The sequence below is a fragment of the Pseudonaja textilis genome, chromosome 13, assembly GCF_049901715.1.
Source record: "Pseudonaja textilis isolate UNSWEBS1 chromosome 13, rPseTex1.2, whole genome shotgun sequence".
Classification (NCBI taxonomy): domain Eukaryota; kingdom Metazoa; phylum Chordata; class Lepidosauria; order Squamata; family Elapidae; genus Pseudonaja; species Pseudonaja textilis.
In genome coordinates, this window is record NC_142002.1 from 14,974,534 (window position 1) to 15,000,665 (window position 26,132).

At 43.1% G+C, this 26,132-nt stretch overlaps 1 protein-coding gene across 2 annotated transcripts in view; it reads left to right on the plus strand.

The window, feature by feature from the left end:
* Nucleotides 1–2,910: 2,910 nt before the first annotated feature.
* Nucleotides 2,911–26,132, plus strand: part of SCG3 (secretogranin III) — a 33,571-nt gene continuing 10,349 nt past the window's right edge. The window contains exons 1-8 of one of the 2 annotated variants that reach the window (XM_087941891.1): nt 2,911–3,348; nt 4,108–4,160; nt 6,768–6,813; nt 6,952–7,176; nt 9,974–10,116; nt 11,113–11,253; nt 12,419–12,572; nt 15,043–15,159. In XM_087941891.1, coding sequence (XP_087798017.1) covers nt 3,255–3,348; nt 4,108–4,160; nt 6,768–6,813; nt 6,952–7,176; nt 9,974–10,116; nt 11,113–11,253; nt 12,419–12,572; nt 15,043–15,159 — 973 coding nt within the window. In that variant the 5' untranslated portion in view covers nt 2,911–3,254. The remainder of the gene's footprint in view (nt 3,349–4,107; nt 4,161–6,767; nt 6,814–6,951; nt 7,177–9,973; nt 10,117–11,112; nt 11,254–12,418; nt 12,573–15,042; nt 15,160–26,132) is intronic. The other variant, XM_087941892.1, reaches the window with a different exon arrangement.

Here is a 26,132-nt window from a genome sequence, read left to right on the forward strand (position 1 = left end):
AAAGGGACTTATGGCCATTTTTTAAATTTACAACCATTTCAGCATCTCTATGGTCACATGTTCAAAATTCAGATGTTTGGCCTATGACTCGTATTTATGATGGTTGCTGGGCACTGTGATTCCCTTTTGCGACCTTCTGCCAAGACCAGTCAAAGGGGAAGCCAGATTTACTGAATCGTGTCGCTAATTTAACAACTACGGAGATTCATTTAACAGCTGTAGCAAGGAAGATTGTAAAATGGGGCAAAATTCACTTAGCAACTGTCTCGCTTAGCAACCGGAATTTGGGGGTCAATTGTGGTCGTAAGTCGAGGGCTACCTGTAGTGTTTTGAAGACCAAGGATGAGACTTTTGAGCTAGTTCTAGGCCCCTGTGAAATTCATTGAAGCAAATTCTGAGCATGGGTGGATTTCCTTTCCTGTATGAGCATATGCGTAATTTTGGATTGAGGCATTTCTGTGTGCATGCACTTGTATAGTTAATATTGTTTACAGTGTATAAATCACTGGCTCTATGGTGGATTCAGCTTGGCTTTGCTTTCATAATTATTTTTTTATTGAAATGTGATGTTGAATTGAACTTCTGCTATAACTCTTGTTTATATACTGTTTGGTTTCCTGCCACATGCCTTTCAGAGATACAAATAATTTTAATCCATCCATGATACACAGACATAGCATTTATCTCTAACAACAGTTAGTGAAAAAAAATCAGCTATAAGCGGATACAATCATAGTATTCAGAGATAGGTACATCTCCTGCCCTTATTATGATCAGAAAGTCATTGAAAACTTGGCTGTTCTCCAAGGCTTTGGGCAAATTGTGGTTGAGCCCCTATAGATTATTGTATTGTAATTCAGAATCTGTATTCTTCATGCTTAAGATGAGTTTCTTCTTGGAATTATTATAATTTTTAATATAAGCCACCCAGAATCATCTGGAGTCACGTGAACTCTGAACTGAATGAAAATCCACACCACCATCTTACTTGAACTCATTATCCTGTTTCTTTCTTCCACCTTTTGCCATCCAAGCTCTGAGCAACCCCAATCTGTTTTACTTCAATATAGTAGCTGTATTAATAAGTACCCTTATGATTGGAATTCATCTGTTGCTCTTAAGAACCTGTTTATGGTGTCCTGTCTCCATGGTCTTTTACAAGTAATCATTGCAACAAACAAAAGAGGAGAATCTCTATATACATAAAAGCCAACTACTACTCACTCATCGCAAAATCTCCAGAACCGTAAAACCTACAAACTTTAAATTTGGCACGTATGTTCCTCTTGGCTTCTAGGTGATCACTAAGAAAAGATTTTTCGAAATGACTATCAGATCATTACTATTTCTTAATACAGTAATTAACACGCTCTGATGCTAAGGAGTTCTACTCCCCCTCCCCACCTGAAAAGAACTCTGTTCCAACTGCCAGTTGCCTCACATTCCGTTACCTCAGTTCAAACTGGCAGACGTCCCACTCCTTTACTCAGGAGTGGCCTGGGGCTCCTTACAGTACTAAATGTCGGTACCTCTCACCAAAATGTCTACGCCTTCCACCTATGGAATTGCTTACGGACTCAAGGCAGTGGTAGCAATATTCCCTTATGTGTTTCAATCACTGACCACCACTGAGTCAACAGATTGTGAACTGAATTTCTCCTGCATAGCCCGATCACATAGTTTTGTCCCAGAGCACAGGTACAGTAGTTCTTATACAGTAATTAGCACGCTCTGATGCTAAGGCGTTCTACTCCCCCTCCCCACCTGAAAAGAACTCTGTTCCAACTGCCAGTTGCCTCACATTCTGTTACCTCGGTTCAAACTGGCAGACGTCCCACTCCTTTACTCAGGAGCAGCCTGGGGCTCCTTACAGTACTAAATATTGGTACCTCACCAAACTGTCTACACCTTCCACCTATGGAGCCACTTCCAGACTCAAGGCAGCGGGAGTGATATTCCCTTATGTGTGTCAATCGCTGACCACCACTGAGCGGATTGTGAATCAAATTTCTCCTGCATAGATCAATCACAAAGTTTTGTCACAAAGCACGGTATCCAACTAGTATCTAATATATTTGTTGTTGCTTTAACCCACTCTTGGTGACTTTATAGACAAGTGCTCTACACGCTAGCCTGTCAAACAAAACTTCTTTCAGTTGTTGGATATTCATCATATAATACAGTCTATTTATTCCTTAACAGAACTTTGCCCTGTGCACTTTTGAGCTGACCAGTGGCTCCCTAAAAGCCCCATGAATCAGTTGTCTCTAGATGAATTTGTCTTCTAGGTTCTCTTGCGTGCTCCTCCTCAACTTGACTGGGACCACGGTTCCTTGATTGGGGCCATGGTTGTTGGGGATGCTAAGAATCGACGCTGACTCATTTGACAAATATTTTCAGTGATAAAAAGGGTCCAGAAAGGTGAATTTGCCACATGCAGAAAGTGTCGTGCAGTTGTACTTTCTTGAAAAGAAAACCACTGTAGCATCCTTCCACCTTTTTGCTGCTGAAAACCTCTTCCTCCCGTTACCGCGGGGCAGGTGGGGCGGGGGAGAGAAGCACAAAAGACACATTCTCCTTGCCCGGGGAGTTGTGGGCAGTCAAAGTTCATCATAAATGTCAGCTTACCCTGGACATCACTTCAAGAGAGGGTCAAGGGTCGTGTGTCCAGCCATGATGTGCACCCCTTTCTCTTTCAGAATGAGGAGGTCAAGGGCACCTTTCTAGAAGCAAGGTGTGTTTTTATTTTCATGGGCAGAACAGGCTTGAAAACAAAGAAATATTTCCATCCTGGGCTTTAATGCTTTCCTGTAGTTCTTTCCAGCAAGCAAGGCTGGGCTGGAAAGAGAGCGGATTCATCACACGCATGCTCCAGCATCCGCAGCCCCCTCCATCCCTTTCTCATCCCTGATCTCCTCCCCTCTTCTCTCCTCTCCTCCACCCTGGCTAGGAGCTGCTGAGAGAGAAAGGAACTAGCTCATCTATTGATAGGGAAAGGAGGGGAAAGAGGAGGCTGATCCGTCACTGGGAATCTCTCCAGCATCCTCCGGAGTAGCTGGTTGATCCAGGAGCAGCTGGGACTCTGGGTATTTCAGCACCAGCAGCCCTGGACAGCTCCAGATTCATTGAACTGGTACTTGGAGCCGCTGGCTGAATCCGCCCAGAGACCTACGTCATCACACAAAGAAAAAGAGACGAAGCATCCTTGCTGGGCGCTCCTTTGATCTGTACAAGATCCTGCTTTCTCCTAAACCATGGGCAGAAAGATGCTCCTCAGCCTGCTAACCATGTTGTCCTTGATCGTGGGCCAAATGTTTGGCTTCCCGAAACCTGAAGGTGCAAGAGAAGGTAAGCAGACCCGCCTTAGGTTGGGGTGGTCTCGTTTTAAACTTCCTCGTCTTTCACTAGTTGTAGTGTATTTTTACCCCTTCATCGCCTTGCAAGGACTTAGAGGCTGCGAGACGCTGAACAATTTTTTAAAGAATAGAAATTATAACCGCATTAGATTTTCGTTCCAAAATCTACATACATATACAGATTTGGAACACAGCCCCCGGATTAAAGCGGATGTGTGTGTGTGCCAAATTAAATAAAATAAGAAAAAAAGGGAAGATTTTTTAAAAAAAATTGGAGAAAAAAGTTTGAATTCCTTTCATTCCAAATTTCTTTTTCATGCTGGGCCTGTTTGATTTGCAAGGAAACATTTTCCCCCCGTCTCTATCTCTGTACAGGTTTCTCTTAATGTCATACAACCTTTTAATCTCTTGATTATTCCAAGCTGATTACGTTACTGCTATTTTAGTCCAGTTCTTATGCATTAGATGATGTATAACGACAAATAACATGCCTTCATGTGAAGGAATATCCAGGGCTAATTTCATTAATTAAAAGCAAAAAATAAACATTTTGGGTTTTTGTTTTTTTTACCCTAACAAGGTTCCTCTGGGACTTGTTTCGGCATTTTTAAACAAGTGGAGTTTTAGGGAAAGAGGTCGGGATGAACTTTGATAATATGTTTTATTATTATATACATAGGTATATGCAAGAGAGAAAGCATGCAACCCTGATTGTACCACAGCTATCTAAATATATATGTCTGTATTCCAGATAAAACAGTATACAACAGAGAACTAAGTGTAGAGAAACCATTGGAAGAACAGGTAGGTCAAGCAAATTTCTACAAAAATATATTTCAGTACTGTAAAAACCAGCAGAAACCCAAGCCTCTAGTTGCTAGGAAAATCCTTATGATCTAAATAAATTAATTTCATAGGACTAATCAAAAAACCAAACAAACCAAAAATCCTATGCCACATAAACATTCCAACTAAATATTTACTAGACCACAATCCTGCCGAAGTCAGTGTATACAATATTTTTATAGGAGCTTATGTGCAGCTGCATCCTTGCTACAAAATGAGCTTTTAGCTGACAAGTGAATAATTCATCCCTGCCAAAAATAATCAGATTCATGCAACTGATGACGTAGATGTTCACGCACCACAAGCGCACAGGAGAATAATTGTCAGTCTTCAAAACGTTCTGGAATCCTCAAACGTTTTGCCGATTAGCCAAAGCATCAGGGAAATTTATTTGGAGGCATAGTCGTGCAAAGTTTTGAGGATTCCAACCCACCGAGGGTTTTCTATAATGAACATATTAGCCTTTGAGGGAAGAAGAACGTGAGACTGAACCAGATCTGTGGTCCTTTTATTTCTAATGTCAAACACTGACAAACATTAGGTTTGAAACTGATATTTTTGCTGTCCTGCTTGAGATCTCAGATGCTGAACTTCCTTTGCACAAAAAGCAATTCCTCCTTCTTGAGCTACCACCCATCTTCTTCCATTAATGAAATCAATAAAAGCATTAATGGGCAAGTTGAAAACGCCTGATTTCTTTTCTTGCTAGGGCAGATGAAATGTCTCCCTTGACTGTCTTTTTGGGGGTGGGGAGCGGGATTTATTTTCTTTATTTTACTATATTTCCACAAACAGGCTACCAGAAATCTTACTAAAAGGAGGAGATAAATAAGAGCTCACACATTTTGGAATCCAGCAGCAATTAACTATCCAGTAACTTAAAGAGGCACAGGGAAAAATACATCAGAAGTAAAACCCACGGAGCATTAAGGAACATAAGGCAAACATCAAAGGGAATATCATGTTTTTTCCCCCTACTGCTTAAGTAGAGATGTAGGGGAGATGATGGTTTACACTAGGGGAGGGATTCAAATTTCTTAACAGCTGGTTCTGTGGGTGTGACCTAATTTGCGGGGGGTGGTGGCTTAGTGGTCACGTGACTGGCTGGGTGTGGCTTGTATGTAAAAATTGTAAATATTTATGTAAATATTGAATTTTTTATTGAAACAAAGAACAACTTTTACCCAAAGTTAGGCAAAGCAGGCAGGCAGTTTGAGTTGCTTGCAGAATCACAGATTCACTCACAGATCTACCTTTCTGCAATCGGCTGCCTCAGTCTGTCACGTAAAATTTGCTTGCACAACGCAGGCGAGTTGGATGGCATGCATGCGAGATAAGGAGTGACTGGGTGGGGCAGGGAGGGGAGGGGCGGAGAGGGGCGGGGCCAGCCAGTGGCGCGATTTGCCGGTTCTCCAAACTGCACAGAATGGTAACAACCGGTTCTGTAGAACTGGTCCGAACTGGTAGAATCCCACCCCTGGTTTACACCAAGGCAAGCTAATCGCCTGTTCAGATCAGTATTGCAAGCTAACTGCCATCTGCTAATTTTAATTAATGATATCAAGGTGAGACTAGGACCTCATGCAGGCAAAATATATTGAATCAGAATAGAGCTGGAAGGGGTCTTGGAGGTCTCCTAGTCCAGCCTGCTCAAGTAGAAGACCCTAGACCATTTCAGACAAATGGTTATCCAATCTCTTCTTAAAAACCTCCAGTGTTGGAGCATTAACAGCTTCTGGAGACAAGTCGTTCCACTGGTTAATTATTCCAACTGTCAAGAAATTTCTCCTTAATTCTAAGTTACTTCTCTCCTTGATTAGTTTCCACCCATTGCTTCTTGTCCTGCCTTTAAGGTGCTTTGGAGAATAGCTTGACTCCCTCTTCTTTGGGGCAGCCCCTGAGATATTGGAACACTGCTATCCTGTTTCTCCTAGTCCTTCTTTTCATCAGACTAGACATGCCCACTTCCTGCAACTGTTAAAAAGAGGACTATTGGACAGAAGGCCAGTTGATAAGGCTGGTCCTCATTGCTACTATCCCCAAGATTCTTCCTTCTTAGCCCAGTTTACTCCTCTTGGCTTATCTTTGGCAGATAACTCAATGGACCCCAAGAAGCCACCTCACCCAGTCTTCTCTCCCCCACCCTGTTTTATATGAAGAACAGTTGCAGGAACCAGGCATGGCTAGTCTAGGGAAGAGAAGGGTGAGGGGAGATGTGATAGCAGTCTTCCAATATTTGAGGGGCTGCCACAGAGAGGAGGGGGTCAAGCTATTTTCCAAGGCACCCAAAAGGCCAGACAAGGAACTATGGATGGAAACTGAACAAGGAGAGATTCAACCTGGAAATAAGGATACATTTTCTGACAGTGAGAGCAATCAACCCATGGAACAGAAGTGGCCCTTGGAAGTTGTGGGAGCTTCATCACTTGAGACCTTCAAGAAGAGATTGGACTGCCATTTGTCAGAAATGGTGTAGGGTCTCCCTCTTAGGTGGGGGGGGTTGGACTAGATGACCTACAAGGTTCCTTCCAACTCTAATTATCTGTTATCTGTTTACCCCAAAAGATTGCTGAAGCAGAGACAGACAAGATGAAGAAATCACTCCGGACAGGTGAGCCTTCTTTTCTTATTCCCGACTCACTTACTTTTCCTTACCCCCCCCTTTTTTTTAAAAAAAAAACATTCCTGATTCACTCAGACTGCTGCTTGCTCAGAGGATGAGTTGGTTTCTCACACGTCTGTATTCCAGATCTTCCAGACAATAAGCCAGAATTCAGGAATTATTCATTTGTGGATGACTTGAACCTGCTGAGATCTGTTGTGGAAAAAGACAGAAAGGAAAAGGAAATGGAATCGGTCAGGAGTCCCCCGTATCCCCAACAGCTTGCTCTTGACGATGTAGATTCCACCAAGACACGCAGGCTGGTGGATGAGTATGACTCCACTAAAAGTGATGTGGATTATAAATATCCAGGTACTGCACTAGCCGTCACCAACCACCACTATGCTTTGAATTCATCCTACGTACGCAGATGAGTCGAACGGCTTCTCTGAATGCACGTCATCACGGTAGACTCATCAATCTTAGCGGCGAAGCAACAAGAATGCCAAGATGGCCGTGTGCCAAGCACTGCTGATATGGGTAAAGGAACGATGTTGGGGGGGGGGGGAAGAGGAGAGAGTGAGATTCAAGCCATTATGCAACAGCACAGAATGTACTTCACCATGGTGTTAGGCATCCAAAATTATCCATGGTAATCAGTCACTCCGAGACAAGATAATCTCCAACTGATTTATTAGGAACAGCTCTGGTACTTCTAAGGCAATTCCAAAAGTGAAAGTCATTTTTGCACCTTACACAAAATCCGCCTTCTCTCCTCCCACTTCTACACTTCATTAATCACGAGAACCAATTAACTACAGCTGGAATTTCTCAATGTGGCATACAGAATAACCTTGAACTTTCTAACTTCTCCACCCCCCTTTTCATGCTTGGCAGCTGAATCTCAGAGCTGACACATGGCTTGTTACTCAAAACACAGTACCTTGGGGTGGCGTCCCTAATCCATGGGGCCGCAGAACCCAAAACGCACACATGTACGAGCTGCAAGAGAGGGTACGTGTGCATCTCCATTCGTGTGAGTGCTGGGTGCACGTGCCCACCGCTGGTGCAAATTTGTTCAACAAGCCACAGTTAAGTGCATTCTGTGCTGGAGATGCGTATGCTTAGCCACCGCTCTGGTGGAGCCAGCTCCTCTCCCCCCCTCGCCGGTCCACAAAGCTGGAAAAATAGGGAAGCCTGCCTTAGGGCACACGTAACCACGATATATTTCAGTGGCTAAGGAATATAGACAATTCAAGCCTAAACCAATAGCATAACCAGTGGTGGTATTCTACCGGTTCGGCCCGGTTTGGTCGATCCGGTAGTGGCAATGAGCAGCGGAGATCAAACCAGTTCTCTCCGCCGCTCCGCTGTTGGGCCCACCCGCCCACCTGGGCTCCCGCACTCACCTTTAACCTCTGCTTTTGAAGGGCAGCTGCTTTGCACGGAACAGCAGAGTGCTACACGGCAGCTGCTGAAGTAACCGGGAGAGGGCAGGCTTGCAGGAGGTGAGTTGGCCCACATCCACGTACAAAGTGCGTGCACGCACGCAAAGCACGCCCACCAAGCCACGCCCACTGAAGCAGTGGAACACAATTTTGAAACACACCACTGAGCAGAACGCTTGCCTGATATGCAACCGAAGTCAGAGGTTCATAACTGAGGCTGGTTTTTGGGTAGCTAAAGTGGCACCATTTATGAAGGAGACCGTAGACCAGGGGTGGGCAACGATGGCAAATTTATGACCTGGGGACTTCAACTCCCAGAATTCATGAGTCAACGACAATTCTGGGAGTTGAAGTCCACAGCTTGTGAAGTTGCCCTGTTGTAGATATCGGTACACGCAGAGAAGTAAGCATACAGAAGCTTACCTTGGCAGAAATACCAAAAGTTTACAATTTTTGAATCCAAAATGGAGATGATAAACACCCAGAAATAAACAAGGCCTTTTACTTAATCGGAGAAGACTCGTTTGAAGGAAGCACGTGCCTTCAAGTTATCGGTTTCTTGAATTCTAATTGTAAGACTTCTGGAGAACATCAGATTGGAGAGATCTCTGATATTGCTGGTACATCTGATTCCACTCTAAAGCACATTTTGCTACGGGAAGAACATTTCTGTCTCTAACAAATCTCAGTCTGTTCTCATGGATGCCATCCAAATGCAGTGCAATCCCCATATTAGAGGAACCATGGAATACAAAAATAGAAACCTTTTTAGTTTATCAGCAATACGTAAACCAATTTCATTCTGCACGCACGATGTGAATTTTCCATGATGTTCATAATTAGCACTAGTGTTGACCTTTTTAAAAAAAAGAGGACAGGAAGAGAAAGTGATCCCTGCTATGCGCAAAATGTACCGCCGAATATACTTAGATTACTTAACTATGAAGGACAGCGTTAACTGAGCTTTGATTATATGGACTGCCCACTCCAAATAGGTAAAGGGAATAGCTACATACATACACCAACTGTGGAATAATCTACAGTACAAAGCCATGCAACACGCTAACGTATGTCCAGTGGAGCAGAATAGCAGAAAATCTGATCTGATGCAGAAGTTCAATAGACCGTAACTGGCCTAACATTTATCTTTTTAGAATAACAGAGTTGGAAGGGACCTTGGAGGTCTTCTAGTCCAACCCCCTGCTCAGGCAGAAAGAAACCCTCTACCATTTCAGACGAATAGTTGTTTTCAACATCAGACAAATTTGAGTCTAATAATCATTGAAACTAGAGACAGGCCCAGTTACATTGTTAGGCACAGTGCCGTTTTTCAAGCCTCAGAGTCCTCCAGGGGATGGTTCCTACATTATAAAGTTTAATGGAACAGAAGGAAAACGTAATTAAATGTAATCGTGTCTATTATTAAGCACAATCATAGTAAGGTAAGAGGAAACGAAAGATATATATCATGATTCCCTTTTGGAGGGTTGTCTCTAGAATGCCCTTCAGGCAAAATGTGGACCATAACATTGGAGAAAATTATATCCCGTAAATTAGGCAGAATGAGTTATACACCTCAATGAGATGTCCTTAAGATAGAATTTTTTTTCCCCCAGGTCTCCTTCTCCAAGAGATACCAAGACTTGAACCTGAGGTTTTGTATTCTACCACTGACCTACAGCTGTCCCAAACATCATTTTATCTCCTTGCTGTTCTTTCAGATGACCCTGATGGACTTCGTCAGCTTGATGGGACCCCGTTAACAGCTGAGGATATCGTCCAGAAGATTGCCATGAGAATTTATGAGGAAAATGACAGAGGCGTCTTTGACAAGATTGTTTCCAAGCTTCTAAACCTGGGCCTGGTGAGTGTTTTGGGCACCTGTTTAGTTATACAATCAGCTTGGTTTTTCTTCCTACTTCTTGTCTGAAGGTTCAAAGATGATTCTGAAGAAAAAATTGGAGCAAATGTATTTGTTTTTAAATAAAGAAAGGGGTATTTAACTTAATGAACCGTGGTGGCACAGTTAGAATACAGTATTGCAGGCTCACTCTGCCGACTGCCATCAGTTCGATTCTGACCAGCTCAAAGTTGACTCAGCCTTCCATCGTTCCGAGGTCAGTAAAATGAAGACCCAGATTGTTGGGGGCAAATAGGCTGACTCTGTAAACTGCTTAGAGAGACATGTAAAGCATTTTAAAGCAGTATATAAGTCTAAGTATTATTGCTATTATTTTGCATTTTTGCTCAGGCTTTGAACTGTAACTTTGATTTGCGTCAGTCACAAGATGTTTCTCCATGATATCCAATTATTGCCAATTACTTGAAAAGCTTTATGATTGACAGAGAAGCTCAAAACGTAGGGAAAAATAACCAGGATGTGAGAAATACTTTCTGTGAAGTTCTTTCTTGCGTTGCCAAAGCATTGAATTGCCCCAAGAATCAAGGAAGAAATCCAATGTGTAAAGGAAGAGGAGTTTTAATCAATTACAGCCAATCTGTGAATCTTAATTTGCTTTCTGTTTAATTCTGCATTGCGTTTTTCTTTTTAAAATAATTTTTTCATTGAGTTGAAGATCACTTATACAGACACAACCGTGCAGATGAAAATGATTTGCTTCTACCCCTTTCTTCCCTCCCTTCCTTTTCTCTTTTCAAATTTCTGGTCTAGCTTTTAGATTCTACAAAATATCATAGCAAAATAAATAAATAAATAAATAAATCAGGGACTACAATGGAATTCCTCGGGATTCAAATGTGAATTCTTTTTGCCTACCTGTCTCAAAAGCACCTAGGCGTGGTATGCAGAGTTCACGGAGAGAATCAAAAAGTCATTGTTTCTTCCTTTCCTGGCTTTCAGATCACTGAAAGCCAAGCCTACACCCTGGAGGATGAAGTGGCCGAAGCATTGCAGCAGCTGATTGCTGACGAAGCCAGAGATCGGGAAAAGGCCTCTGAAGGACTCCCAAGCAAGACCCGAGAGAAGCAGAACATAAAACCGGTAATCCTTCTTCATTACAACTCACTTTTAATGGGATAGTTCAATGGCCGTGCCTACTTGTCAATCGTTCTCTTAGGAAATACACTACGACATCTAGGTTGAAGAACTTTTTCCATCTCTGAGAAACCTACCCCACTGAATAACCTAAAATAGTTTTGTCTTGGTAGGATCCAATATGTAATGAACAGCCTGTAAGTTCGATCCTAGGTAAAAGCAAATATTTCTCTCTCTGGGCACAATGAGAACAAAACTCCGCATTGGCGACAGGAAGGGCATCCAGCCAGTAAACACTCAGCTAGCCACATTCAGTTACCCCCAGACTCTACCCCATAAGGGATTATGGGGTCATTAAAAGATGGTGATGTTATTATACCATAGTTTCATGTATAGGATGATCCCAGCCAATTCTATTCCATAGGATGGCTGCAAGATGCTTTTGAATATTCATGAGCAGTGAATAAAAATAATGGAATCTCTATAGTTCACTTCCAGTATCTGGTACTTAAAAATTAGACTTGTACATCTAGACATCATGGCTGCTAGAAATCAGGAGGTTGTGAGTTCTAGTCCAGACTCTGGCACAAAGCCAGCTGGGTGAACTTAGGCCGGTCACTTTCTTTCATCCCGATTGTTAGTCTTATTTTGTATTAATTTCTTTAATCCCTTCAGTGGACTAAGGCATTTCCTGCTGTGCATTTAGTTGGCATCAAGTATTTGGTTGTGATATCCAAATATATATACCGTCAGGATTCTGGCAGTAACCCCTATTAAATCATGAATCCTGAGCCAAACTAAGCAGGATTTATTGGGAGTTAACATGCCGGCACCCCCTGGGTGTAGCCAACTCTGAGACACATAATTCACTGTCACCCTTGACCCTGGCTTTCCCCCACCCCCCAGGTGTATCCTAATTCATATTCTCCAATGAAACACATCCATAGCCAAGCGTTGTCCATCATGTTCTCCAATTAGATTTTTGCGGGGCAGAAACTTCGGTCACCGTGTTACAATCTCTGAAAAACTATGCATGGAATGCACTTTCGATTCCAAGCCGCTGCACTGCTCTTTCAAACCCCTTTTCCCCCCTCCCTTTCTGTTAGTAACTATAAAACGGCCATAGAAATGTTTTATGAGTTGATACATACTTCTATTTTGTTTTATGAAGGTGTTAAAAAATACTGATGGAGATGATACCTTGGATAATACCTGGGCACCCGCCAATATCTTAGAAAGAAGAAATGAACTGCCCCTAGAGGATCGCTTTCAGGATCTCCAATACTTCCCAAATTTCTATGAACTATTAAAAAGCCTTAACTCAGGTGAGTTTCCTATGGATCAATTATTCCAAATATCGGAGTTATCCCATGTTTTATTTATTTATATTTTATTTTATTTCTTGGGTTTATAAGCTGCCCATCTCACCATAGCAGCTCTGGGCAGCTTACCCATTTAAAAAACAATACAGTAGAACAGTGGTGGCTAACCATTTGGGGCTCCTGTGCCAAAAATTGCATGCGCATTAGCGTGCACGCACTTGCATGCCAGCACCCAGAATGTAATGCATGCACACCCACACCCTCTGCACATGCGCGCTCAATTCCCACCCACCCCCACCACCCGCCATACCTGCACTGAGCCTCACGGCTGATTTTTTGGCTGGTTTGAGGCCTTTTTCGGCCTCCCAGAGGCTTGGAAAAAGCCTCTGCAAGGCTTTTCCGGATGAATAATAGGCCCGTTTCATCACTTCCGGTATTACAGGAAATGACGAACCAGGCCTATTCGACCTGAAAAGCCTCGCAGAGAGCTTTTTCCAAGTCTCTGGGAGGCCAAAAAAAGGCCTCAATCCAGTCGAAAAATCAGCTGTGAGGAGTGCGCATGTGCAGTGAAGTAAGTTTGCCTGAGGCTCGCGTGCTGGCACAAATGGCTCTGTATGCCACTTGTGGCACGCATGCCATAGGTTCACCATCACAGCAATAGATCAATAAACAAACATTTGTCAAGTCAGATCAGTTTAAACCAGGGGTGTCAAACTCAAAACCCATGGGCCATATACAGCTCCGCGAGGTGCTTAGATCTGGCCTGCGGGGCCACCCTGGAAACAGGAAAAGACTGGCCTGTGGTGCCTCTGCCAGTGAAAACAGAGGTTGGGAGGGCCATGTGCTGGCCCCCCTCACCTCCGATTTTGGCTGCAACAGCTTCCTGTGACCTTCTGCCAACGAAAATGGAACTCCATTTTTACTGGCAGAGTGCTTGGGCCACCACAGGCACCCCCAACATGAGTGACATTGAGCTGGCCACTGTTGTGGCCGGCCAGCAGCCAGTGGAACTGGCAGCAGACTCGGACAGTAAGGAGGCTGGGGAGGAACATGGGCCAGTCCTGGAGTCTGGGGAAGGCTCTGACGAGGGCTCTGTATTGGAAGCAGAGATGGGGCCAGGGCCATCCGACAGTTATCAGCTGCCTTCAAAGTTGGAGATCAGTGGGGCAGAAGAACAGCTGGAGCCTGTTCCCAGTGTGCACATGCACAGAGCTGCCAGGAGAAGGGAATAGTTAAGGAACAAGGATCGACTCGGGAGTAAGGGCACAGGTGGACAGTGAATGGCCCCTCCCATAGGGAATAAAAAGGAACGGAAGGGGAGTGGTTTTTGCAGGAGACAATTCATTCAGTTCATTAGGATGAAGATCTGTTTCTGACTTCTTGCCAAGTCATTGCTGCTACAATGTGGTGTTTTGAAAATATCAGCCTGGCAAATCTCCAAGCTTGATAAAGGTCTATAGTTGTGAAATCTCCTGAAAGACTGTTTGCCTGGACTTTGCTGGAGAGGAATTTCCTTTAACCTAAATAAAAGGGATTTTATCAGGACGAGGAGTCTGCTTCATGATCTTGGGAAGCCCAGGTCAGAACAACCACGTCTACCCTGGCTATGCCTCCCCCGGGTCCCCCAGGCCAAATACAACCCTGGTGCGGCCCTCAGTGAAATCAAGTTGGACACCCCTAGTTTAAACAAACCATAATGCATCATGGACTCTGACTCCTATACGGTGGAATGCATCTGCATCTTAATAACCATATGAAAAATCCATTTCAGTCCATTTTGTGTTTCAGTTGTTCAAATCCTTACCAATTGGCCCAGATTATTTGCTGAGCTGTGTTCAGGCATCCCATTTGCTTAACTGTGATTTGCCAGCTGTCATAATTTAGGATCACAAAGCCCATACCTAGATTCCTAAAACACAGTGGCTAATCATGCTCGCATAGCTCATTAAACCAAGCCGGAGCAAACAACATGATGATGGCTTAGCGTGAAATATGAATCCATTTCCTGATTTTTCACTTATTTGCTCTGATCATTCAATGACAACAATCTGGGAGAGAAGCGATGACTAAAAGCCCTATAAACACCCATTAATTTGGAAAGCTAGTTGGAGAAAAAAGGCAGGTCCAAATGAATAGAAATTAAATAAAAGCTGAGCTATCGCATTCTCACTTTTGAATGGATCAGTGGCCATAATCCTCACCATCTGAGGATTATGTCACCATCTGTATTGGTCCAGAATCGGAAAAACGCACAAATCTACTTATGCAGATTAAGTCATGCAATATTTCTCAACAGGCCCATTAATTCAGATTCAGTCTGCTGTGCCAATAGTCTTCTCTCCTGAAAATCAAACCGGCTGAGAGAGAGAAAAAAACCCCGTGCTGATCAAAAGATAAAAGTTTTTTTTTTAAGTTAAACAATCATGCTATCTTAACTTCCAAGAGATCATGAATCTGTTTATTCTTCACGCAGAGAAAGAAGTGAAAGAAAAGGAAACCCTGATTACAATCATGAAAACGCTAATAGATTTCGTCAAGATGATGGTTAAATATGGAACCATCACTCCAGAGGAAGGTGTTTCATATCTAGGTAAGAACCTAGGAATAATTTTTATAACCCTATTTTCTCTCAAGAATTGCACCAGGTGAGATTTTAAATTCTGGGTCTTGTTTATGTCAAACTGTAACTTAGAGATGTATCCAAATGCGAAGTTTTGATCTTTGGAGTCTTCAAATGAAGGGACGTGAACTGGAATTAGGAAACCAGAATTAGGTTCATAAGACTTTTTTTTTTAATTATTATCCCCCTGATTGGTAAGGTCTCTTTTCTAAAAGGCTGTCTTTTATTATGAAACTCTACAGTTATTATCGATTGCAACAGAAACTGCCTGTTGAATCTAACGAAGGGTGAGTTGGCATATTATGTTTGGCAATGGCATATATATGCTTGCTGAATGCTGGATTGTAAACAATGGAACGACCTATCACTCTCTCAGACCGATGGGCTTCCAGCTTGTTGCGGCTCTAAAATTAGTTGTGGACTGCACAAAGTCTTGGTTTGCAAAATTTGGGATTGTGTTTTGGGCAGCAGTGTACATTTTGAGTAGAGTACCCCAATCAAAGTTCTGAAATATTTCTACACTAAGCTGTACAGGGAGTGTTACATATGCTTTAGGTCTATCGTTGGCTTACTTATTGAGCTGTTACAAAACGAGGAACTGGGTATTAATTAGAATTGTGAACTAAAAACCTGGGGCAGTGCTTTATGCAAATGAGGCTTGACTTGTTTGCTAGTGAATAGTGTTTCTTTTAAAATCTTTGCAAACTGTTAAGGGAAATCAGAGCATAATTTGTATTATTTCCTGCTCCCTAGTTCTCCACTGAGAAAAGTGGCCTTCTAGATTTTACTTTATATGGGTAGTCCTCAATTTACTACCACAACCGAGCCCAAAATGTATGTTACTAAGTGAGACATTTGTTAATTGAACTTTTGCCTCATGTTACGATTTTTCTTGCCCCAGTTGTTAAATGAATCACTGCAGTTGCAAAATGAGTGACTCAGTTGTTACGTGAATCTGGCTTCCCTATTGTCTTTGTCTGTCAGAAGGTTGCAAAAGCATGACCCCAAGACACTGCAGCCATCATAAACGTGAGTCAGCGGCCAAACGTATGAATTTTGATCACGTTACCATGGCCATGCTGCAGCAGTCATAAGTGTGAAAACGGACATAAGTCAGTGCTGTTGTAGTCTTAAACGAACTGTTGTAAGTCAAAGATTATCTTTAGTATGCATCTGCTCACATATACATCCTAATTTGGGGTTATTTCCCCCTAGAAATAGTCTCACAGTTTGATTCTTTATCTTACCTTGGAGGCTTTAAAAATCTGTAGAAAAGCGGTCAATCTCTATAGCGGTTTTGATTATCTATGCCAAGGCTCTTGAAACATGGCAAGTTTAAGACTTGTGGGCTTCAACTCCCAGAATTCCTGAGCTAACATGACCGGAGGAGGAATTCTGGGAGTTGAAGTCTTAAAGCTGTCAAGTTTGAAGACCCCTGGCATAGATAGATAAAGAGAGGTAGAAGAGAGAGAGAGGATGGATGGATGGATGGATGGATGGATGGATGGATGGATGGATGGATGGATAGATGATAGATAGATAGATAGATAGATAGATAGATAGATAGATAGATAGATAGATAGATAGATAGATTAGATAGAGAAAGAGAGGTAGAATAGATAGAAAGAGAGAGATAGGATAAGAGAGAAAGAGAGAGAAAATAGAGCAAGGGTCTTCGAACTTGGCAAGTTTAAGACTTGTGGGCTTCAACTCCCAGAATTCCTGAGCTAACATGGCTGGAGGAGGAATTCTGGGAGTTAAAGTCCACAAGTCTTAAAGCTGTCGAGTTGGAAGACCCCTGATATTCTATGCCATGACAGTTGTCTAGGAATGTATAGTGACTGTGATCCAAAGATGCAGAGCAGATTGGTTATATTTTCTTCACCCAAATCTTCATCTTTTTCTTCCTTACCATATTGCAGTCTGCTTTTCAAAACTAGGAGGTTGTATCCATTTGTGATGCAACCTGGCCTGGACCAGCTCTGATCTGCTGTTTTGGAGGTAGAGGGAGAAAGGATGCTACATTTGCTCAAATCTCAACAAGCTTGTAACTCTTTCAGCAACTAGACATCTTTGAGGGGGTGGAGATATACTCAGCAACCCCTTCATTACAAAGGTCTTTTGAGTCTCTATCCTAAATAACCTAAATAAGGATTTGGGATAACGATAAAGAACCAGGGTGGGGGGAGTGGAATCCAAATTTCTCCACCACAGAGTGAAGAGTTTTAAAAAATAAAGTCAAAATTTAATACAGGATCTCTTTCAAATCAGTGTGTCTTCATTATCAATCACCAGGATTGTCCCAGAGGTGTTTTTTTTTTTTTTTCAGGAGGCAACTGGACTTTTCTTTGTTTTTTCTTTTGAAGACGTTTCGCTTCTCATCCAAGAAGCTTCTTCAGCTCTGACTGGATGGTGAGGAATGGAAGGATTTATATATTATATTTATATTCCTTGCAGACAGCTGGTCATTTGCATCCTTTCAGAGGGTCATTGAAGCACTTGAAGACCCTCTAAAAGGATGCAAATGTCCAGCTGTCTGCAAGGAATCTAAATATAATATATAAATATATAATATAGAAATCCTTCCATTCCCCGCCATCCTGTCAGAGCTGAAGATGCTTCTTGGATGAGAAGTGAAACATCATCAAAAGAAAAAAAACAAAGAAAAATCCAGCTGCCTCCTTAAAAAAAGCACCTTTGGGACAACCATGAACCTGGATGACTGAGAATCTCTACAGGCGTCAATCACCGCAATTCCTCCTCTAAATGAAAAGGCTGCTGGTGACTTATGTTTTTTGACATTTAACATCCGCGAGGAATGTCTCTTCAACTTCTGCTGAGACACAGCCAGCAAAGGGGAATTCAACCCCATACTGGGCCACCAGTATGTGAACCAGCCCCAGGAAATGACAATTACTGTTTGCGGTCCACTTGCAACCCTACTGGTTAGAAATTGCTCCACAGGCAATGTTCTATTTTGTCATCAAAGCCACCAACTGGAGCAGAAGGCCCTCTTCTCAAAGGTTTCTCTGTGGCACTATATTTAGCATCTCCGCTGAGAAGTGTTTTTTGACCTTCAAAAGACTTGGTTTTCTGGAGCCTTGAGAAACGATGAGCTTAATATAGCCATTAAATGGGGGGAAAGCCATGCTGGTTGAGAAAATTTTCTGCCTGTCTCGGAGGCCCAGACACAAACTAACAATCGGCATGTGGGTTATCAATCAGCTTCAGGATTCTGGTGTCGTGGTTCACCGGCAGCCAGTGCAGACGGTAGCAGAGTTGGACAGTGAAGAAGAAAGGGGACCAAGCAGGGAGCCTGGAGAGGACTCGGATGAGGGTCCTGCGTCTGATGCAAGGATGGGGCCAGGACCAGCTGGGAGTGGGGTGCTGCCTTCGGAGTCTGGCAGCAGCGAGGCAGAGGACCCAGGGGAGCCTGTTCCTAGTGTGCGTGTGCACAGAGCTGCTAGAAGGAGAGAGCAGTTGAGACAAAAGGGGCAACTCGGGAATAAGGCTGGGAGGTGATTGCCGCTCCCATAAGGGATAAAAGTCAGACCTCAATGATGAACTCTTTGCAGGAAGCAAAGTAGTTCGATAGATTCCGAATCCTCCTTGAAGCTCTGTGAACTCTGGTTGTTGTTTTTTTCTGGGGCTTTGATTGGTTTATGTTATAATTAATTGGACTTCTGTTTTTTGGGCAGCATTCTACAGCCCTAAACGGAGTGCTCTTATCTGGGGGAACTGTAGATAATTAGTTCTGGCTGGGAATGAAAGTAATTCCCAGCATTGCATTAAAATAGGTTTTGCTTTTAAAATAAGTTTGTCTTTCATTAAGTTTGATGAATCCTGAGTCAGAACATCTGTAGTGTTTGGGGGGGAGGAAACAACAATCATTCAACCCCAAACATCCCAAACATCTCCATCAGCCACAAAACCCATGGATGTCTTCATTTGGAACAGCATCCAGTGAACAGGTTATGAAATCGTGGCCAGATTTAGAAGCAGCTACCTTAAAATATCCCCATTTGCTTTGAATGCTGGAGCTTCCAGCTTAAATTATGGATGCGAAAAAGATAAATCTTTTTCTAGCCAAGTCTCTCTCTCTCTTTTTAGTTCCTTGCATGACGGTTTGCGAAGGCAGGACTTTTTATCTACGCAATGGTGGAGCGGGATTTGCAAACCCCCAGGGCATGATGTCGTATTTTTTTTCTGCATCTTGTGCTAGATTGGTGGAGTGGGAAAGGAAGAGAGTGAGGTCTGGCCTGTCACTTGGTCATTGATGTTATTAGGTCTCTGGATGATCAGTGAAGGACTTTGCATTCAACCCCCGAGGCATAGGAAGTCATAGATAAAATGGCATTCTTCAGAATCGGCTGATTCTGAATTCCACTTTGTTCAGGGGTTTTTTTCATTTGGAATCATGGTTTATTTCTTACACTTTTTTTTTTCCACTGAAAGCGTTCATATGCACAGACGGTGCTGAAAGTGTGTTCAGTTCCAAGCGGGGAAGGAAGACACTGGAAACATGGTGACTACGTGGAAAGATGGTTTAATGGTGGACAGGACCACATTTCTTACACATTTCTTGAGTGAAGAAAGAAGGGCTGATATGCTGAGAGTGCAATTGTTTTATACTCTCTGTTGGGATTTGAATTTGAGCTTGTATTCTGATGGGTTGTCAGACTCCCAATGGGGCCATGCAGAAGCAACTCTGTAGACTGTCCTGAGTCCCAGGCTTGGTTGAGTCTTCTGGATGATGATATAACGAAAGGGCTTTGGGCAATTCCTATTTTAGCTATACCTGGAGTAGATTTTTGTTATGTAAAATAGACTGGCCCAGGCCAGAGTAATGGTCCATTAGCAAAGCTGGGGGTGAGCTTCAGCTACTGAGGTGAGTTTCTGCCTCTGAGTTTCTACTCTTTTTAGAGGAAATATTCTGCCTTTTTAATATTTCCTAGGATATTTCATTTTTCTAGGAGAGGGGTGGGTGCTAACTTCCTACAGCAGTATTTTTGCAGCGTAGGTGATATTGGATATTCCAAAGGAGCTTTTTCAGGAGGCAGCTGGACTTCTTTTTTTTTTCTTTGAAGACATTTCGCTTCCCATCTAAGAAACTTCTTCAGCTCTGACCTGGATGTTGGGGAATTGAAGGATTTATATTCCTTGGAGACAGCTGGTCATTTGCATCCTTTTAGAGGGTCATTGAGGCCACTTAGAGATTGATCTGTGTCCTCAGGGTCACCTGAGTACTGCTCCTGGTTCCTGTAGTCTGCAATTTTTTCTCTGGAAATCCATTCCTGCTCCCACACCATTCAAAGTGTAGAGCTAAAAGTCTGTATCACCTGAGAATTTCTAATCTGTAATATTGGATCCAGTACTTTAAAAAAAAACCCAGTTTATAACAGAATTGGAAGGGACCCTGGATAACTTCTAATCTAATCCCCTGCTCAAGCAGAAGATCCTATACCAAGGGACTTCAAACTTGGCAAGTTTAAGTCTTGTGGACTTCAAGTCCCAGAATTCCAGAGCTAACATGACTGGAGGGGGAATTCTGGGAGTTGAAGTCCACCAATCTTAAAGCTGTCACGTTTGAAGACCCTGCCCTATACCATTTCAGACAAATGGTTGTCCAATCTCTTTTTTGAAAACCTCCAGTGATGGAACACCCACAACTGCATATGGTGGTTTATGAGGGATTACGTCTCTCAGACTTGGTTATCTGTCAGGATTCCGGCAGTTACTCTAATTAAACCATGAGCCTCGAGCCACACTCCCAAAACTGAAAAGGATTTATTGGAAGTTAACATTCCGGCATTAGCCTGGGCGTAGCCGACTCTGAGATACGTAATTCGCTGTCACCCTTGATCCTGCTTTCCCCCCCGCCCCTCTGGGTGTATCATCCAATGAAACACATCCATAGCCAAGGGTCGTCAATCATGCTCTCCAATTAGATTTTTGCACAGCAGAAGCTTCAGTCATCTAATCAGTCTCTGAAGAAAATATGAATGGAATGTACTTTCGATTCCACACTGCCGCCTGATCTTTGAAACTTCCCCCACCCCTTCTTTCTGTTGGCAACTATAAAACGTATCTACAAAATGTTTTATGAGTTGACGGTTGGAGCCACTGGAGCCTTGGAAGGACTATTCCTCCCTCATTCTTTTTCTCTTTGGGAAAGCTCCCTCGTTTGTTGCATTTGGTGGGGCGGGAGTGAGGGATACATAACGAAAAAGAACACAGAAAGAAAGAAAAAAATAACCTGATTACTGAAAGAATTGTTGTGTTTTTGTCCATAATTTGAGCCGGAAGCCCTACACTCAAAGCAAGCAAGAATATTTTAAGGCAGCTGGTCTCCATCCAGTTGTAATTTTTATTTTAATGCTCGCTGGATGCAGATCCAATTAAAGGCACCCGTGTATTTTGCTGCAGATGAAGAAAATATATCGTAAAGAAACCACCGTCCTGCAACTGTAGTCATTTTTTATTGTGTCAGCAGCCGAATGCAAGAAAGACGTGGGGGAACAAAAAAAATCCATACTCTTTGTACTACTTTCTCAGAATATGTTGCGAGGGCAAATCTCCTCCTGAGATTTCAACCCGTGACATATGCTTCAATTATTTGAGCTGCAGGAGGGGGAAAAGAAACTGCCTGAATTGTTTCAAAGGTTTCTGCAACCAAGTTTGTGCATTGTGTGTGTGCGTGTGTGCGCACACACACGTGTGCAGGGTGTGTATGTGGGGCAAATACCAGCATGTAGAGAAAGGTAGAAACGTCTGGTAAAAAAAAGGATAAGAATATTTCCATGAATATTCCTGATTATTCTTTCTGATCCTCATGTTAATAAAGTTTCCCTTGCCGTACACGCTAGTCGTTCCCGACTCTCGAGGGTGGTGCTCATCTCCATTACAAAGCCGAAGAAGAGCCAGCGCTGTCCGAAGACGTCTCCGTGGTCATGTGACCAGCATGACTAAACGCTGAAAGCGCATGGAACGCTGTTACTTTCCCACCAAAGGGGTCCCTGTTTCTCTACTTGCATTTTTTTATAGGCTTTCAAACTGCTAGGTTGGCAGAAGCTGGGACAAGTAAACAGGAGCTCACTCCGTTATGCGGCTCTAGGGATTCGAACCGCCGAACTGCTAACCTTTCTGATTGACAAGCTCAGCTTCTTAGCTACTGAGCCACAGTGTCCCTTGTGAGCCTCACATTACAGGGTAGGAAAATTGTTGCTGGAAATTATGAAATTCCCTCACCTGGATCCAAAAACTTCTTTCTTGCAGAGTTGCTTCCTTCCAACTTTGCACAGGGCATATATATCATTTCTGGGCGTAATGATCGCTGGTTATTAGTAAGCAACTAAAACAGTAAGAATGCTTGAGTGAACTGTCTTCCACTGTGAGTCCATGGGCGGAACGCCATTCACACTCAGCCTTAATCTTCACATTCACACCTTCCTCCGTCACCATGATTCAGTCACCACGTTCTCAGGGCCCTTCTGCAAGTGAGCTTGGACATGTTTTGATGAGGAGGAACACAAACAGATGCTATACATCTCATCTTCCCCCATGTTTTGCTCTTCTTTACCAAGGCGAGCAAATCTTGCCTCCTACGTACCCTTGAGGATAATGTGGAGAGCCATATGCCGGTTGGCGGGTGAGGTTGAAATAAAGGCGAGGAGGAGGCAACGCCGAAAGAAGGGAGTCGCCCGTTCTGTTTACGCCATTCCTGTCTCTCCATTCCCCTCTGTTACCCAATCTCTCCATCATTTCGTCCATGGAGTTGGTTGCCATATTACAGAGTTCTGAATTAAAGATAAAACTTTCCCTGCTCATTGTGTCCAGCTCTAGGGCACCTTGCTCATCTCCGTTTCTTGGCCGAGAGAGCCAGGGTTGTCCAAAGACAATTTTCGTGGTCATATGGCCAGCAGGTCATATTGGCTGTACCCAAAACACATGGAATGCCGTTACCTTCCCACTGAAGTGGTACCTATTTATCTATTCTCCTTTCCATGCTTTCAAATTGATAGGTGGGCAAGAACGGAGGCAAGGAACGGGAGCTCACCCCGTTGTGCGAGGATTAATTTTGAATTAGTCACCTGCAAAGGTCTTTGTGATACCAGGTTGAAGGTCCTATTTGGCTTGTAAGTTGCCCAGCCCTGACAGTATTGCCTTACTGAGAGACGTATTGGTATTGTTGTGGTTCACTGGTAGCCTGTGCAGACAGCAGCAGAATTGGACAGTGGGGAAGAATGGGGACCAGTCTGGGGAGGACTTGGATGAGGGTCCTGCATCTGATGCAGAGGTGGGACCAGGACCATCTGGGAGTGGGGTGCTGACTCTGGAGCCTCCAGAATCTGGCAGCAGCAAGGCAGAGGAACAAAGGGAGCCTGTTCCCAGTGTGCATATGCACAGAGCTGCTAGAAGGTGAGAGCAGTTAAGCCAAAAGGGGCGACTCGGGAATAAGGCTTGGAGGTGATTGCCCCTCCTCTAAGGTATAAAGGACATGCAAAGGTAGGAAAACCTTTGCAGGATGTAAAGTCATTCGCTCTAATCGGTTTGGACTCTGAAAGCTCCATAGTGAATTTGTTCTCTGTTTGGTTTTGGAAAGACTAATTGGGACTTTAGTTGTTGGCAGCACTTCAAGTAAGATAAGGTGTGTTCTTATCAGATGTCTTACGAAGAACTTTGGCAGATGTCCCTGGGACTAATTATAACCAGTGAAGACTCATTCCAGGCAGTTGAATGACGATAATTCACAGCCATTGAACTAAAATAAAAGAGTTTTGGATTTTATTTGTGTTTGTTGGTGTCTCGGGAAGCCTTGGTCCGAACAGGCATGTACACATCATGTTTCTTTCAATGAATTGTAAACAATGTAAGCAATGTAAGCAAGAACTTTACAGTGTAGTTCAGCCCTGTTAGAATTAGACTTTCTGAAGTACTGGAACTACTGCAGTTGCTTTGCTGGATTCTGAGTAGAGGAGAACGTGGCCCTTATTGGCTTTTGATACTGTTGACCATTGCCTAGTGAGATTGAGCAGTGAGGGCCTATATCCTGTATCCTCAAGGCCAAAGACGATTACTGTGCAACATCTAAATGTTGGCTTAAGTTTCCATAGAGTTCTACCTTGTCCCTCATGCTGTTCAACCTCTATGTGAAACTGGTGGAGGAATCATCCCATGGTCTCCCAACCACCACTTTCCCTTACCATCCAACTTCAAAGATGTTTTTCACCTTCTTGGTAGACTCTTAGTGTTTGATGGTGGTCTCGTAACCAAATGTACCTCAAGCCCAATGTACCTTTGGTTCTAGAGCTCAGTCCTGAGCAGCCACTTACTGTCATCTGCTAAGAAAAAAAAACCCCACCCTATTTGTCAGGTTAAGAAAATAGCCCTACCTCAAAGTGATCCAGGGAAGAATAGAACTAAATTAGAGCTTACAACATCATTGTTTCTAGCCTGCTACTCTGGGAGTTGGTAGTGACTTAGACTTCAACAAGAGATGAGTTATGGATGGCAGGATCTACCGTATTATTTTTTATAAGAAATAAATGTAGCTGTACGAAATCATTCTGGGATCAGCTGTTGGTTTCAGACAACTGAATCAAAACGTGCTTGTTGCTATTCCCAGTAGTGTTATGGAGAACAACGATCTATTATTTTAATAATTCATCCATGCATGCTTTTATGTCTGGACTTTAGCATACTTTAATTCTCCCCTCTTCTGGAACAGCATGTTCTCATACATAAGAATTCTCTCCTCTCTAATTAGTTTCTCTAAAGAAGGGAGATTAGATGTTATCTATCCTTTCAGTATCGTATAATGTTATGTTTATTGCTTGTGATTGTTCAGTTGTTTATAATCCTCTTGGGGGGTTGTGTACGCGGCTGTGTCTGTAAGAAGTCACGTGGCATACAAATACTACTAATAAATAATTCTGTAAATATTCTTGAGTTGACAAATTATGTCAATGATGGATGAGTCAAGAGAATAGACCTTCATCATAACTGCAATAATTCATCCTCTTTATGGTGGGTTGGTGGGATATGAGGTGTTTTTTTTCCCTGTGCGGGATGACTGAATTCCACAGAAACTCTAGTTTTGTTTCTAAATTTCAGTGACAAGTGGACAAGATTTAAACTTCCTTCTTTGGATCCATTTCTGAACAGTAACGAATAAGACTATGCTGTTTTTCCTTTTAATAGCTGCCCTTCCGGGAAGAGAAAGATTTTGTTATTGTTGTTTCGGTTAAAGTTATCAACCCTCAGAAGGATGGGTGTTGTCCCCAAACTGAGCTCTTGTTTGGTGTCGAAGCCGATAAGTCACCTGGCACAAGGTGTGGCACAAAGTTATAAGGACCCTGGCTCAAAAACTAACCAAGAGCTTCGATGAGAATCTTACAGCAATTTTTATAGTCAAGGGGTGGTTGAATACAACCTTTGCCCTTCCCCTAATAATGCATGCATAACAGATAATATTGATTGGTTATTTGGATCTCAGCCCCCTACATAGCTAAATGTCACATCGCCTGTGTTTCCCTCCAGGTTATGGATATCTTGCAAAGTGTTCTAGTTTCATGTGCCAGCTATGTGGTTTTGGGGGATTTTCTTATAAGCAAGTTATTCTTGTTCGTATCCTGGCTAGTGGTTTAAGGTGCGAAACTTCTGCCTCGCGAAGACTGTGCGGTTCCAACCCCTTTCCTATTGCAGAGCAGCTCAAAGCAGCACCCCCACTCCCCACGACCCGCCTCCTTCCGCAGAGAAAAGTAAAAGCAGTTTTAAATCTTTGTCTGAGGCAGCAGCCCCCACCCCCGCGATCCCCCTCCTTCTGTAGAGAGAGAGAAGACAGGAAGGAACCAGGCTGCTTAAGGCAAAGAAATGAAGGCAGGAGAAGATGTTTTTATCAGAATTCATATTCCTCGCTCTCATCTCCATTCCATCCCTACCTG